Raw genomic sequence first — 13,991 nt, forward strand, 5'->3', positions numbered from 1 at the left:
GGGTTCTCCAAGGCTCTATCCTGGGCCCCATCCTCTTTTTACTGTACATACTGCCCCTAGGTTCAATTCTTACTAAACACAATATTCCCTTCCACTGCTACGCCGACGATGTACAGGTCTATCTGCCTCTCAAAGAAAATGTCAAACACTCACTACAGCAGTTGATGGACTGCTTGATAGAGATACAATCCTGGCTGAGCAAAAACTTCCTTAACCTCAACGAAAGCAAGACAGAGGTCGTGTTTTTTGGACCCCAACCTCCAGCCTCTCCGGTTGATATCCTGGGCTCTCTCAATGAAATCATCCTCCCCTCTGTCATGAACCTTGGAGTGACCTTCACTAGCACTTTTAAATTCGACAAGCAGGTCAGCACCGTAGTCAAATCCTGCTTTTTTTAAATAAGACTATTGGCCAAGACCAAGTCGTTTTTATCTTTCAAAGACCTAGAAAGTGTTATTAATAGGGATGTAACGATACCAAAAACTCACGGTACGGTAATACCGCGATAACAAGTCCACGGTACGATATTTATCGAGATATATTGAAGGAAAAAAAAATTCTAAAAAAAAATACAATTTTTTTTTTTTTACTCCAAAATGTTTTCTTTATTAAATAATAAATCTGATTTGTACAGCATTTAGTATAGTAGTACATTTAAATTGTCAAAACAGTAACAGACTGGAACAAGAACAAGTACTACCAAACAAAAGTATGCATTTTCTTTGTGCAAATAAACAAGAACATTCAATAATCAGACCCTGCAATAAAATAGATTTGAAGTAACTCAACTCAAACTCTCTCTCACTCACTCATCAGACAGGTTTCTTTTCAGGAAGATGAGCATGTCAACATTTCCAGGTAGAAGCTGGGATCTTTGGGCGTTTACAATATCCCCTGCTGTGGAAAAAACTCTCTCACTCGGCACTGATGTGGCTGGGACAGAGAGATATGCTTTGGCCATGGGGGACAGCAGTGGGTAACACTTTGCATTGTCTCTCCACCACTTGAGAGGACAGTCAGAGAGTAAAATAGAGGTCGCTTTGCGGTACAAGTCAATTTCAGCCTGGATACCAGTGTTGTGCTGTGCGACGTGCACTTCTTCACTGAAAGACTCCCCAAGGAGATCTTCGAGTGCTGTCTTTTTGGAAGGAGGAGATTGTTCCTCAGCGTCATGTGCTCTTTCCCCTTCTGTTTCACTAGGGTTCTATGCAAGCAAGCAGAGGTAGAAAAAAAACGTCTTATCTTTCTTTTCACAAAAACAACAGAGGCAAACCCACCTTACGTTATCTGAAAAAGTTACACAGACACAAAAAGAATATTTAAATATGTACCTGGTTCTGCATCTGTGTGGCTTTCAACTTCAGCCTGTCGAAAACGTCCTCCCTCTGACTGTCATTTAGCTGGTGCAAGCTCCGGAACCGGGGGTCCAACGCAGTGCTCTCTTGCAGAAACTTGTTTTGCTCCCCTTGGTATCTGTCTGTAAAGTCCTTCAGTATGGCTCTCTTCATTTGGGCGATGGTGGAGGAGTCCTCATCGCACTGTGCCATGCTTTGCTCTATCATGTGCTTGAGGGGCACAATGAGAGAGAGTGTAGGTCGAGACTCATCGCACAGCACGGTGGTTGCTTTTTTCAGCGGTGAGAGAAGCCGAACCATGTCCTCGGCGTCCGTGATGTCAGCTGGTTCAAGAGTGTCTATCTCGCGTGCGTTGCGCCTGACTTCAGCACTGAGTAGCGTTGCAGCGATAGCTTGTTGTTGCTCCAGGTAGCGCTCGAGCATGTCAAGCGAGCTGTTCCATCTTGTGACCACATCCATGATGAGTTTATGCGCAGGCAGGTTTAACATTCCCTGTTTGGTGGCCAGCACAGCTGTGGCAGTTGAACTGCGGTGAAAAAACGCAGCTACACGCCTCACTCTACCAAGCAGACGACTTGCCCGGTTTACGTTCAAACCCGCTTTTGAAGCGAGGTTTAAAGTGTGTGCAAAACACTTTATGTGTGGGGAAAGACCGGCCTCTCTCACCGCTACATCCATATTCCTTGCGTTGTCTGTTACGACAGCAATGCCTTGATTATTGTCGAGTCCCCACTCCAAAACAGCAGATTTTAACACCTTAGCAATGTTTAGTCCAGTGTGTGATGTGAAAAGAGGCCGCGTCTGTAAAACAAAACTTTTAATTTCCCATTCGCTGGTCATAACATGAGCCGTGACTGTAATATAGCTCTGCGTAGCTCGTGAAGTCCACCCATCTGTTGTTATTGAGATGCACTCTGCTTCTTTGAGGCTCTGTGTCACTTTAGCTTTTGTCTCTTGGTACAGAGCGGGTAGCACTGTTCGACTAAAGTATGGCCGTGATGGAATGGCATACTTGGGCTCCAGCGTGTTTACTAACCTCCGAAATCCACTGTTGTCGACCACAGAAAACGGCCTTAAGTCTTTGGCCATGTACTCGCCGATGCACCTTGTTATTTCCTGAGCTCTTGGACTGTTAGGGGGAAGTGGCGCTCCAAATATTTCTGTCAGAGTCAGTTGGCCTGGCTTAGGCATTTTCCTCACAGTAGGTTGTTGTGTTCGGAGCTTTTCTGGGTGGTGATGTGACAAATGACTTCTCATGTTCGATGTGTTTCCCGAATTGTAGGCGACCGTCGCCCGGCAGGATTTGCAAATAGTTTGGCGTTTGTTAGTTTGCTTTTCACCTTTGTCATTTCTTGAAACGGGAAAACCAAAATGCTGCCACACAACAGCTTTAAAAGTCGATGGAGCATCCTCAATTTCACAATTTCTATTTAGTTGGTCAGCACGTTCGTCTACTCCATTCGCCATTTTCTCGTTGGGTCTGAGTGTGAGGGCGGGCTTGCACGCAAAGGATGATGGGAGTATTCTTGATTAGTATTATGGCGTCCTCTGCTGTTCAAACAAAAACATTACAGTTTTTATTTACAGGGCGAGATATAAATGAATGAACGGTAATATCGCGGTAGATCTTTTCAGTCTCACGACGGTATTGAGCCGTTTCATTACCGCGATACCGCGGTATTCGGTATATCGTTACATCCCTAGTTATTAACGCCTTTGTTACCTCGAGACTGGACAATTGCAACGCTCTGTATGTGGGTATGGACCAGGCCTCGATTAAACGCCTGCAGCGAGTCCAAAACGCAGCTGCACGTCTTCTGACTGGCCACAAAAAGTGTGACCACATCACCCCATTTCTGGCCTCACAACACTGGCTTCCAATTTGGTTCCGAATTGATTTTAAAATCCTTTTATTTGTTTTCAAAGCCCTTTCAAAGCTCATCGCTACACCCCAGCCAGAGCCTTAAGGTCGGCTGATCAGCTGCTGCTGGTAGGGCCCAAGACCAGGCTCAAAACCCGAGGGCACCGAGCCTTCGCAGCAGCGGGCCCTAGGCTCTGGAATAGTCTGCCCCTACGTGAGGTCGGCCCAGACACTAGGGGTTTTTAAATCCTCACTAAAAATAAACTTTTTCTCTCTGGCCTTCTAGTCAGAGTGGAGTATGATACCTGACTATTCACTGTGTTTTAAAAAAATATATATTTCTGTTCTAAATTATTGTATTTTATTGTGATTGTAGCAATGTGTTTTTATTACATCTACAGCACTTTGGCTCGACCAAAACTTGCTTTTAAATGTGCTATATAAATAAAACTTGATTTGATTTAGCTCCACAGCTAACTCCGGGAACACACATTGAAACATGAATGTTAACAAGAAGAGAACATGAACAATGGAGAGGGAACAAAGAGTATCTTGGAGGAAGAAGAAAGACAAACAACATAAATACTTGGGGGCAGTGTGAAATGAATGGATATGATAGATAAGGATTATGGAGCCATTTGTAATTGGTGAGTCACAGATGGTGAGTCAGAGTGAGACGAGGTGCATGGAGAGAATTTGTTAGGGAGAAATGGACGCAAGAAAAAACATCAAATAAGAGATACATTTCTGACCACATAAACAGAAATTTGTCACATTAGCCATATTCTGATTTCACTGTTTTCATTAAATGTAATGCCTGCAATATGTGAAAGTATGTAAACAGGGAGGAAACTGCAAAGGCTTTTCTGGTCGTTCACACTCAACATCTCAATATAGTAAGTAAATGGTTGGCATTTGTTTTCAGGAGATACATGGTTAAAACATCAAACATTGATATCAGCAACATAGTTTTATTCCTAAACCCCCAGATAAACTGCTTGTTTTCCCACATCTACTTACAATCATACAGTACTATGAGTTCACAAGGTACAATGCCTCAGGGCTTATCATTTATAAAATATTTCAAAAATGAAATAATTATTTGAGTGAATTCGCAAAAGAGCATTACATTTTAATTGTCTCCCTACATAACTGTCAGCAGTCAATGACTCATACTTCCGAGAGAGTGGGCATAAAAACTGCATCTGTGATATAAAAATGAGCTTTAAAAGCAATCAGTACTTTAGATAATCAGCCTCACAACAGCCATATAGTGATCAAAATCAATCTTAAAGACGACTGAAATGAGGCCAAGTAAAGATCAATGATCAACTCAAGGATGTGCAACTGAAAATCTAATTTTCATCCCACACCTATGTTTTAGTGGCTGTATTCTGTCCTCTGTGCATATATAATAGATGTTTACAACAGAACTGCACTCCGTCCCTGAAGCCTGAAGGCTTCCGCTGTCCCAGAGGCTGCCATTGGGACAGCTGTTCATATAAACCTAGCAGGTGTTACCGTCTCCTCTGAGAGACCCTCTTTTATCACGCTGCCTGTTAAGATCCCCTTGTTTTTATCCCTACATATTCACAATGTCACCCATCTCTCTTTTCTAATACATTTGAGATGTCTTATTCAACTCTATAGATGCTGAACCTATATTGACAAGCAGACATATACTGTTTTATTTTATCTCCATGTAAAACGGATATAATAGTTTTCAGCACCAAATATTGTATCATTACACAGGACTTGACTCTTAGTGAATGTTGAATAAAGAGTATTCCCAATCAAAGTACTTTATTCATGCCGGTGGAATTTTGGTTTCATGACACTGGCTCCAAACAAAACAAATTATAAAATGAAAATATTTATATAAACACAGCAAGTTAAAATCATTATGCAAATTACAACTTGTATATTACAATATATACAGTGGTGTAATTATATTATTAAGATGTAAAAAAAGTATAATGTAAGGCATCATGTATTATTTCAATGTGCATAATATATTTTAATGTGCAAATAAAATGTACAGGCACACTATTCAGCCTCAGCCCAAAATACTAAACTTGTTATGAGTACTGACAATATATATAAGCAATACAATGTTGTTAGTGTATTGACTTTTGCAACATTTGATTGCTTCTTTATTTAAAGCCATATGGTATTGAAAAGGTGACAATCTCTTAACACACGGTAGCACATCCTGTTTGATTTGATGTCCTGTTTATCCTGCAGCTAATATAAATGTACGTTCACTAGAGTTTGTAAAACAATTTTAATTTGTATCTTTATATATTCTAGAGCAGTGGTTCTCAACCTGTGGTACGTGTACCACTGGTGGTACGCCAGCTCCCGCTAGTGGTACGTGGAGGAATCTGACATATTAAAAAAAAAAAAAAGATTATTTCTTTTTTTTTTTTTTAATTCAAAGGTGGGGTACTGTAGGTAATTTTGGATAAACCAGCTCGAGTGAGCTAGAATTTTAAAATACACAACCGGAAAAAATATGCCACTTCCTTACAGAGCCTTCCACAGATGAAATTTTTTTAATGGATTTTTTGTCAAAGCACTTAAGATATTCATTGCTATCGGGATGTTAAGAGCATTCATGGAATATAACAAAAAGTGTATCTCGAGCCGGAGAGAAGGCTGTGACCGAGGTCAAACGCTGAAAAAGCACACACTTGTCCTTAATTGTTGTCTTTTTTCTTATCTTTTCTTTTTTACTTTGCCACCACAGAAATGGCAATAGCAAACATCAGCAGACTGAAGATGAGCTATTAGCCCTTAGGCTCATCTGCTCCTGGAGGCTTCATTATTATTGTGGAACAGAATTCCCAATAGGACATTTTCTGTTACGATGTAGGTTGTTGCAGGAGGCCTACATTCAAACTTTGGTACAGGTCCAGGAAATGACATGTGTGTACAGTTGACATTTGTTGTTTGAGAATAAGTTATTATTTTGTTCTTTATATTCTCACTTGTGGGGAGTGAGAGAGAGAGTGAGAGAGAGTGAGAGAGAGTGAGAGTGAGGGTGAGAGAGAGTGAGGGAGAGAGAGAGAGTGAGAGAGTGAGCCAGAGTGAGAGAGAGAGAGAGAGAGAGAGAGAGAGAGAGAGAGAGAGAGAGAGAGAGAGAGAGGGAGTACATTTGCCTCAGAGTCCTGCATGGACTGTATTTTAACATTGGTCATATGGTGGTACTTGGTGAGCCAACTATTTTCTCAGTTGGTACTTGGTGTAAAAAGGTTGAGAACCACTGTTCTAGAGCATATTCTACAGGTGTTCCTACAAGCTTCAGAAAACCTTGTTCATGTAATTACCAGCCCTGCAATATTTAGGCAACAACATCTGTTTGGCATAGGAAAAATAATTGTGTCATTATTCAGAAAAACATTTACAAGTTGCATATTGGAAATGGAAAAAAGTGTTGCAGGAACTGAAAACCAACAACCGCTGTCTGCCTGACTATGACATACACGTTGATTTCAATGTCAGACCACTATCTGTTTGTATAAATGCCATTTAAATATCATATTGTTGCCATGGAAGGTCATATATCATACATTCTTGTATTCAAAACACAGACTTCCAGAGTTAATTTCACAAAAGCCCAAAAACGAGAAGCACTTTAAAACCTTTCCCTCCTTGCATATATCTCAGCACAATGCAATAACTTACTTTCCTTGTATCTGTATCTTGAATTGTATTTTACTCTCATTGTGCCTGCCTTACATCCGGACCAGCCATCTGTTGCAAATTACTTTCCCAAACATTTTTTTTATTGTACACGATTCAGATTGAACAACATTTCTGTTAGGGTTGAGTGAAGCAGGCAGGACCCAAATGCAGAATCAACAGAAAAAATACCTTTGTTTCAAGGTTTTAGGAACAAACAGAACACTAACCCGTGAACACAGTCACAGACAAAACAAGGAACCAACAACGACAGACAAACAAAACAGAACTTAAATACACACAAGACTAATCAACGACACGAGACAGGTGAGGAGGGAGGAGAAAACACAGGGGGAACAAGGTGAACACAATCGGGTAATCAGACAGGAGGGAACACAGACAGAAAGCAACAGGCAAGACACACTTATCAAAATAAAAAACAGGAAACCAAAGACAGAAAAAGACAAGAGAAAACAAAACACAGACAGATCGTGACATTACCCCCCCCCCCCCCCCTCAAGGGACGGACCCCAGACGTCCCGAGAAAAAACAAAACAAAGTCAACAAGGGGAGCTGGCGTCAGCCGGTACGCCGAAAGGACACGGGGACCTAGCGTCGGCCGGAGAGCCAGTACTGGAGCCGAAACCATGGCTGCTGGGGCCGGTTCTGGAGCGGGAACCATGGCTGTTGGGCACGGGACAGAAGCCTAAACCCTGGCTGTGTGAGCCAGGTAATGGAGCATGGAAGCATGGCTGTGTGGGCCGGTACTGGTGCACGGATCCATGGCTTTGTGTGCCAGTTCTGGAGTCGGAACCATGGCTGCTGGGGCCAGGACTAAGGCTGGGACCATGGCTGCTGGGGCCGGAACGATGGCTGCTGGGGCCAGGACTAAAGCTGGGACCATGGCTGCTAGGGCCAGGACTGGGGCCGGAACCATGGTTGCTGGGGCCAGGACTGAGGCTGGAACAATGGCTGTGTGGGATGGTTCTGGAGCCGGAACCATGGCTGCTGGGGCCGGTACTGGAGCCGGAACCATGGCTGCTGGGGCCTGTACCGGAGCCCAAAGCATGGCTTCAGGGGCTCGGGCTGCTAGTCTGGACTTGCGACTCCTTCTCTTAGGAGCCTATTGAAGGCTCTGTGGACCTCCAAAAGCCAGACGAGTACCCGAGAACGGATCCTGGACAGGAGCAGAAAATGGAGAAGAAGCAGGGGCTGACTCCAGACAGAACAAACCGAGACGTATGGTGTCAGGTAGGGAATTGGGAGGCAGGGGGAACAAGAACACAGGGGGAACAAGGTGAACACAATCGAGTAATCAGACAGGAGGGAACACAGACAGAAAGCAACAGGCAAGACAGGGGGTGAACACTTATCAAAATAAAATAGGAAACCAAAGACAGAAAAAGACAAGACAAAACAAAACACAGACAGATTGTGACAATTTCTTTTTGGAGGTCGCTCATATATCGTTGTATCCGAGCTTATTTGTTAGTTAGAGGAAATTACATGCACTGCTAAGGTTATCGATCATTTCCTGGTGTCATTATTTTGTATCTTCAAATAAACATGTTTTATATTTACATACAGTAGATTGATACACAATATATCCCAACAATTTCCAATACATTTTTCTTGGAATACACAGTGTATTTCAAGCATGCAGATTCTCTACCATCATCATACCTCCAAATTGTTGCAGTATATGTCCGATTGAATAACGCAGGAGTTAGTCTGTGAAGAGAGGGTGGACGGGAAACTCCCTTCTGAGGAGAATTTGAAATGTTAACCTTTGCAGACCATTTACATGCACAAAAACCTATAAAACACACTACAGGAAAGGGAAAACAGCTTCAAGTCTTGGTGTATCTTTTTCATATGTGCAAATAAACTTAACTGATATCAACATAGTATAATAAGAAGTCTTCAGATTATTTATTTTCTATATGCTTGCCCATTATTCTACATCCTTGGATCCGTTAATTAGGTAGAAATATGGATGAGCTCTGTCTCTGACTTCTGTGTGAGCATAGCACTAAATGGCCATTTTGTGAGTGTGTATCCTTCCTTGGTTATATGAAAAGTTTTGCAGAGCATAAAGAAACAGCATAATAAAAGGATTTAGTATGCTGAAAACGAGGCGGTCTGATACATAATGTACCGCTTAGTATTGTTTTTTGTTTTTCAAGAAAATGACAAAGGAGGAGAAGTTAACGGGTGTAAAAGGGCAGAGAGTCTTCTCGCAAATTGTTTGGTTGGAGTCGGTTGGCAGGGAGCTGGGTGAAGGGGGTTTTTGGATTAAGTATTAAGATCAGAACAGAGTTTTGTAATTATATTTTTAACCCCATCCAGCAGCTAACACTGTAGGAGGCTTTAAGCTACAATAAAGAAGCGGAGGGGAACGTTTTTTTTTCAAAAGGAATCGAAGGAGAATTCTAATGACTACTTGATAGCATGCTCCTGAATTTCATCTTTACATGGTTTTTCTCCATGAATCCTTTTAAAGGGGCCCTATTTAGCTTTTTTGGGTGTTCTATTTCCTGTAGTCTGTTATATAGATTTGTGTGCATGTGAACGGTCTGCAAAGGCTAAAATCCCTGTCCTTTCTCCTCAGGGAGTTTCTCTCCCACACACTTCCCCCCCTGCCTTATACACCTAATTTGGACTCCTTTGTTTACTTCTGTAACATAGTGACATCACTGTGAAACACCCGGGCTTCCATTGGCTAGCACTCCAACACATTGTACGTCTACGGACATCTCTAAGCGGTTGACAAATCACAACAGAGCCAGCCCGCTAACCAATCAGAGCAGACTGGGCTCTTGATTTCAGACAGAGGGTGCTGCAGCACAGGCAGTATGAGAACAAAGCAAAATAGCTTTTTGAACATATATATACAACTGATTTGCATAAGTTAGCCCCTTTGATACAAAGTATCCTTTTTATAAATGTTGGCTGTGTTACTAGTCACTTGGACTATTTTCTTGCACTGTTTATGTCTTATACTTCATATGTGTTGATGCACTGTTAAAGGAGCCAAGGACCTCAGTTTTCTATTACCAAACAACTACAGTGAAGCTATTGTGCATATCAATACACCTTTAGACAATGTGTTTAACAAAAACAGTGTTTTGTGGAATTCTCCTTTGTAAGACAGATACTGTACTTTGTTTGCATACATGAATATTTGTGTTCTGCCTGATTTGGGGTAGCCACCATGGCTGGTAGAAACAGTGCAGCATCTGTTAGAGTCTGTAATCCATCCAGATTTTAGCTTTGGGAGCATCTGCTACTGCACACACTCCAAATACAAGAGGTAAAAGAGGAGGAGGATCTGTAGATATAGCAGGTAAAATATAAGTAATGTATGGAGTAGAAATCATTGAATGTAGGTAGTAATGGTACTTTTTGTATTGGGTCAATCAATGAAATCTTATACAATGGAATGCCACACGCTAGCATGTTAAATCTAGTACAAGCTTTGCCATCCAGAGTAATCCTCATCACTTTGCGATGGCACAGAAAGTGGAAGGATCCAGAACACTTGTGTCTTCAAACACTGGAGTATGAGTCTTTGCCACACCAGATGTCGTGGTCATTACAAGGTGGTGGCAGTGCCAACCTCTTGGTCGGCCAGCAGCTGCCTTAGCCGTGTGGATCTCTCAGATTAAGGCCGGCTCCAATCTGCTCTGATCTATTCGAGGAAATGGATGATAATGAAGGGACAAACAACCAGAATCAGAGACAGCACAACTAATCCAGACAGCCTTCACATCACGCACCAAAAGTCATCACAGGAAATGACTACAAGTGCTTTGCAAGTGCCTTTTAATGCGGGGATGAAGCGATGAGCAATGTGTTCTTGGTTGATTTCACACATCTTTGAGAGTCATTTTTGGGACGGATATAATGTATTGCACCTGTTAGGAGAGAGGAAAATTGGGAGGCATTCATTCATCTTCAGGACACACTTTAAAAAACTTTAATTACGTCTATCGTTCAGTAAACACGTTTAATAATAAGTATCTACAAACCTTCAACACATGTATAGAAGACTTTTCTTACTAAAATGTGAGAGGGAGCTTGTATTTTGATCATATTGTGATCATAACAATGTGATCCCCACAACATGCTACTCACTGAGAAACATAATATAACCAGCATCAGTGTTGTCATTATGGAGCAATATTAAATATCATCTGGCTTTCAACCACTACGTACAAAAGGTGAAATGAAACGTCCATTTGAATGTCCCTGGCTACTGTTCAGAGAACCGTGCTATATCATCTTTCCTAGTGGCTTCATCAGACAGCATTTTGTGATTAATGGCTTTGGCAGCAGGTAAAATTAGACCTTCACCGACAGTGTGTGGTTTTTGTGAGCGGGCAATCTGATACAGCTTTAAAGGACTCCTTCACTCACTTGTTTTTTTGTTGTTGCTTTAATGCAATCTCTGCAGCACTTAGGCCATATTTGTATTTCTATTTGAAAAGCTTGGTCACCATTTGTCTCCTTTTAGCAGTTTAGAAAAAATCCTTTGTGTCCTCGTTAGGCTTTTAGATACAATATGATATTATTTACTCACCAGCATAAAGGTGCAATAAAAAGACACTAAGAGACATAGCAGTTGTGTAACTGTCATTAAGGCTATGATAGGAAATGAACTTAACACTTGCTTAACACTAATTAATAGACCATTTTGATTCGCAATCATCAAATAAGGTTTCCATTACGATCAAATATGAATTGTCCTCCTCTGGCTACTAGAGAGCTTGCATGTTTGCTTGCACAAAAGGGCATTAAGGGGGAACTCTGAGGGGAATACTGACAAGAGTGAGCGGTAGATACTGCACAAAGGAAGTGAGTGGGTAGTGCAGAAATCAATCAAAACTCAGCGAGACTTGTATAGACAGTAGGCTCATCAATTTTAATATACAGCTGTCGGCTTTCACACCCTGCATGGAGCAGATTCCTGCACAAATGAAGAGGGTTTGATCACTAGTTCCAACATGGCCAATCGTTTTCTGCCCACATATCTGACACAGATGGCTCATGGTCCAATGTCAAAGGACACCATTGAACCAGCTGCAGCTTTATGCAAGGGTAAAGTCCTGCTGAGATAAAACATACAAACATGGATAGAAGGTGGGAGGCTAGAAGGGGACGCAGTCAGGGACAAACAGCAAGACTTTACAACCCACTCTGTATTTGAATAAAACAAAGTCACTGTGACATGTTCCTGCCTCTCTGTGAAAACACATATTACTAAACTAGAAGCAGTCTCTGCACATCTCGAAAACTGTCATCAAGATCGACTTCACACAGGTGTATTACTGATGACCCAAGGAAGTTCAACACAATATTTGCCGTTACTTCAGCAAACAGAATGCTGGAAAAAGATAATACAAATAAAATAAACTTTTATTATTTAGAACCTTTCAAACTAAATTGTACTAAGTTGTAAGTGCTTTCACAGATAAAACAGAAACAAATACATACAGGAAAAAAAGAAAATACATTTCCGTCGCTCATTACAATAGGTCTTTATACAGAGAATATGTTGATTTATCACAGTTAGCAAAGCACAACCAATTAGGAACAAATATCTATCACTAACTTCTTTATTTTATTCAGGTGGTTCAATTTCAGGGTCCTGATATTATGCATGCCGACTCATTTTAAATCTCTCCTAAATACTACGGAAATATATTGGGTGTCATAAGTCGTACCTGTGCTTTTTCTTGGTTTTAAAATGTTGAAACATCTGCAGAGAGAAAGGACTGTGTTAGCTCTTACACCGACTTACAGCATGCTGGATAACAGGGTTCAAACAGGCACTGGACTATCAGTCTGGACTGAAGTGAGAAGTCACTTTTGCTGGATCATGCTTTTAAAGAAAATATTTATTTTATACATATATATATATATATATATATATACATGTTTTACCAGTGACTTAATGCAGCTTTTTTACTTTCAAAGTTCAAGGCTAATGCTATAGCCAAATCAATGACTAATAAATGAAAACATATTTAATTGAGATAATGTAAAATATGAAAAATGAAGTGATCTGCTGATCCGTTCATTAAATTAAATTCAAAATGTTCAAAGTAAAGAGATTCCGATTGATGTGTTAATATTTAAGAATAAGATATGTAGGCCTGAGATGTACGTGTTTAAAACGGAGAGCTGAGCTGAGGCTGCTAATCCAACAAATATTGATCATGAGGGGGTCTGCAGCAAATATGGAGGAGACATTAAAAATTCAGAAAGTGGGTCGAGAGCAAATCAAATTATAACCACCAGCGTTAAACGACACTTTTGACTGAACTTTGCTGATGATCTGTGCTAGTTATTAAACTGATTCAATATCATATTTTTGACGTGGTGTTTTTTCCAATGCAATTTGCACAGTGTACAGCGCCACATTTTTAAGATGTGTTATGGCCACTCTGAACCGTGAAAGGCACTTGATATTTTTTATGTGACATTAACTGAGCCTGACTACATTTCACATTGGACTTCTGCGATAAAAAACGAAGCTGCATCTGTAGAAAGGGAAACAGAAACTAAGCAGCAAAATGTTAAATCACAATAATGTTTAACCCTTTAGCTTAAGATAACTGATAGAGTATGATAATTTTGTACTTTGAAATGTGTTCTGTCAGCATAAAACACACATGTTAAGTATGTTGGAAGCACTGTGCTAGAATTCACTTAATGATAAAAAAAAAGTGATTAAAAGATGTGACTGATTCTGAAATCCTCAGATTTTCTGCAGGGAGTGTTAAAGCAAAGGGGCTCTAGATGCAGAATCCGGCTCATCTTTAGATTTAAGCTGGAGACTCAGGAAGAGCCAGCAGAGCCCCCCCTGAGGATCGGAGGCCACGATCCGGCTCAGAGGGGCAGTCGCTGGACCCCTGCTGGTCTGTAGGAGAGAAAACAGAAGGAAAAATGGTGTTGAGTTCTTATTTAAAACCCTAAAACTGTGGAGATAAACAACAGTATGAATCCATTCAATCATTATTAATTACCTATCTTCATATTTACATACCAAATTGAAAATACAAATATGAAGTGTAAATTAAGGCGTA

At 40.9% G+C, this 13,991-nt stretch overlaps 1 protein-coding gene across 1 annotated transcript; it reads right to left on the reverse strand.

Annotated features, from left to right (window-relative positions):
- Positions 1–511: 511 nt before the first annotated feature.
- LOC307025049 (E3 SUMO-protein ligase ZBED1-like) lies at positions 512–1,581 on the reverse strand. The gene is made up of 2 exons (XM_079659633.1): positions 1,332–1,581; positions 512–1,204 (listed from the first exon to the last, which is right to left on the reverse strand). Exons 1-2 carry the CDS (start codon positions 1,560–1,562, stop codon positions 806–808), a joined length of 630 nt encoding a protein of 209 aa, XP_079515759.1. The 5' UTR covers positions 1,563–1,581; the 3' UTR covers positions 512–805.
- Positions 1,582–13,991: the final 12,410 nt, after the last annotated feature.

Source organism: Notothenia rossii, assembly GCF_949606895.1.
Source record: "Notothenia rossii genome assembly, chromosome: 11".
In the NCBI taxonomy this organism is placed as follows: domain Eukaryota; kingdom Metazoa; phylum Chordata; class Actinopteri; order Perciformes; family Nototheniidae; genus Notothenia; species Notothenia rossii.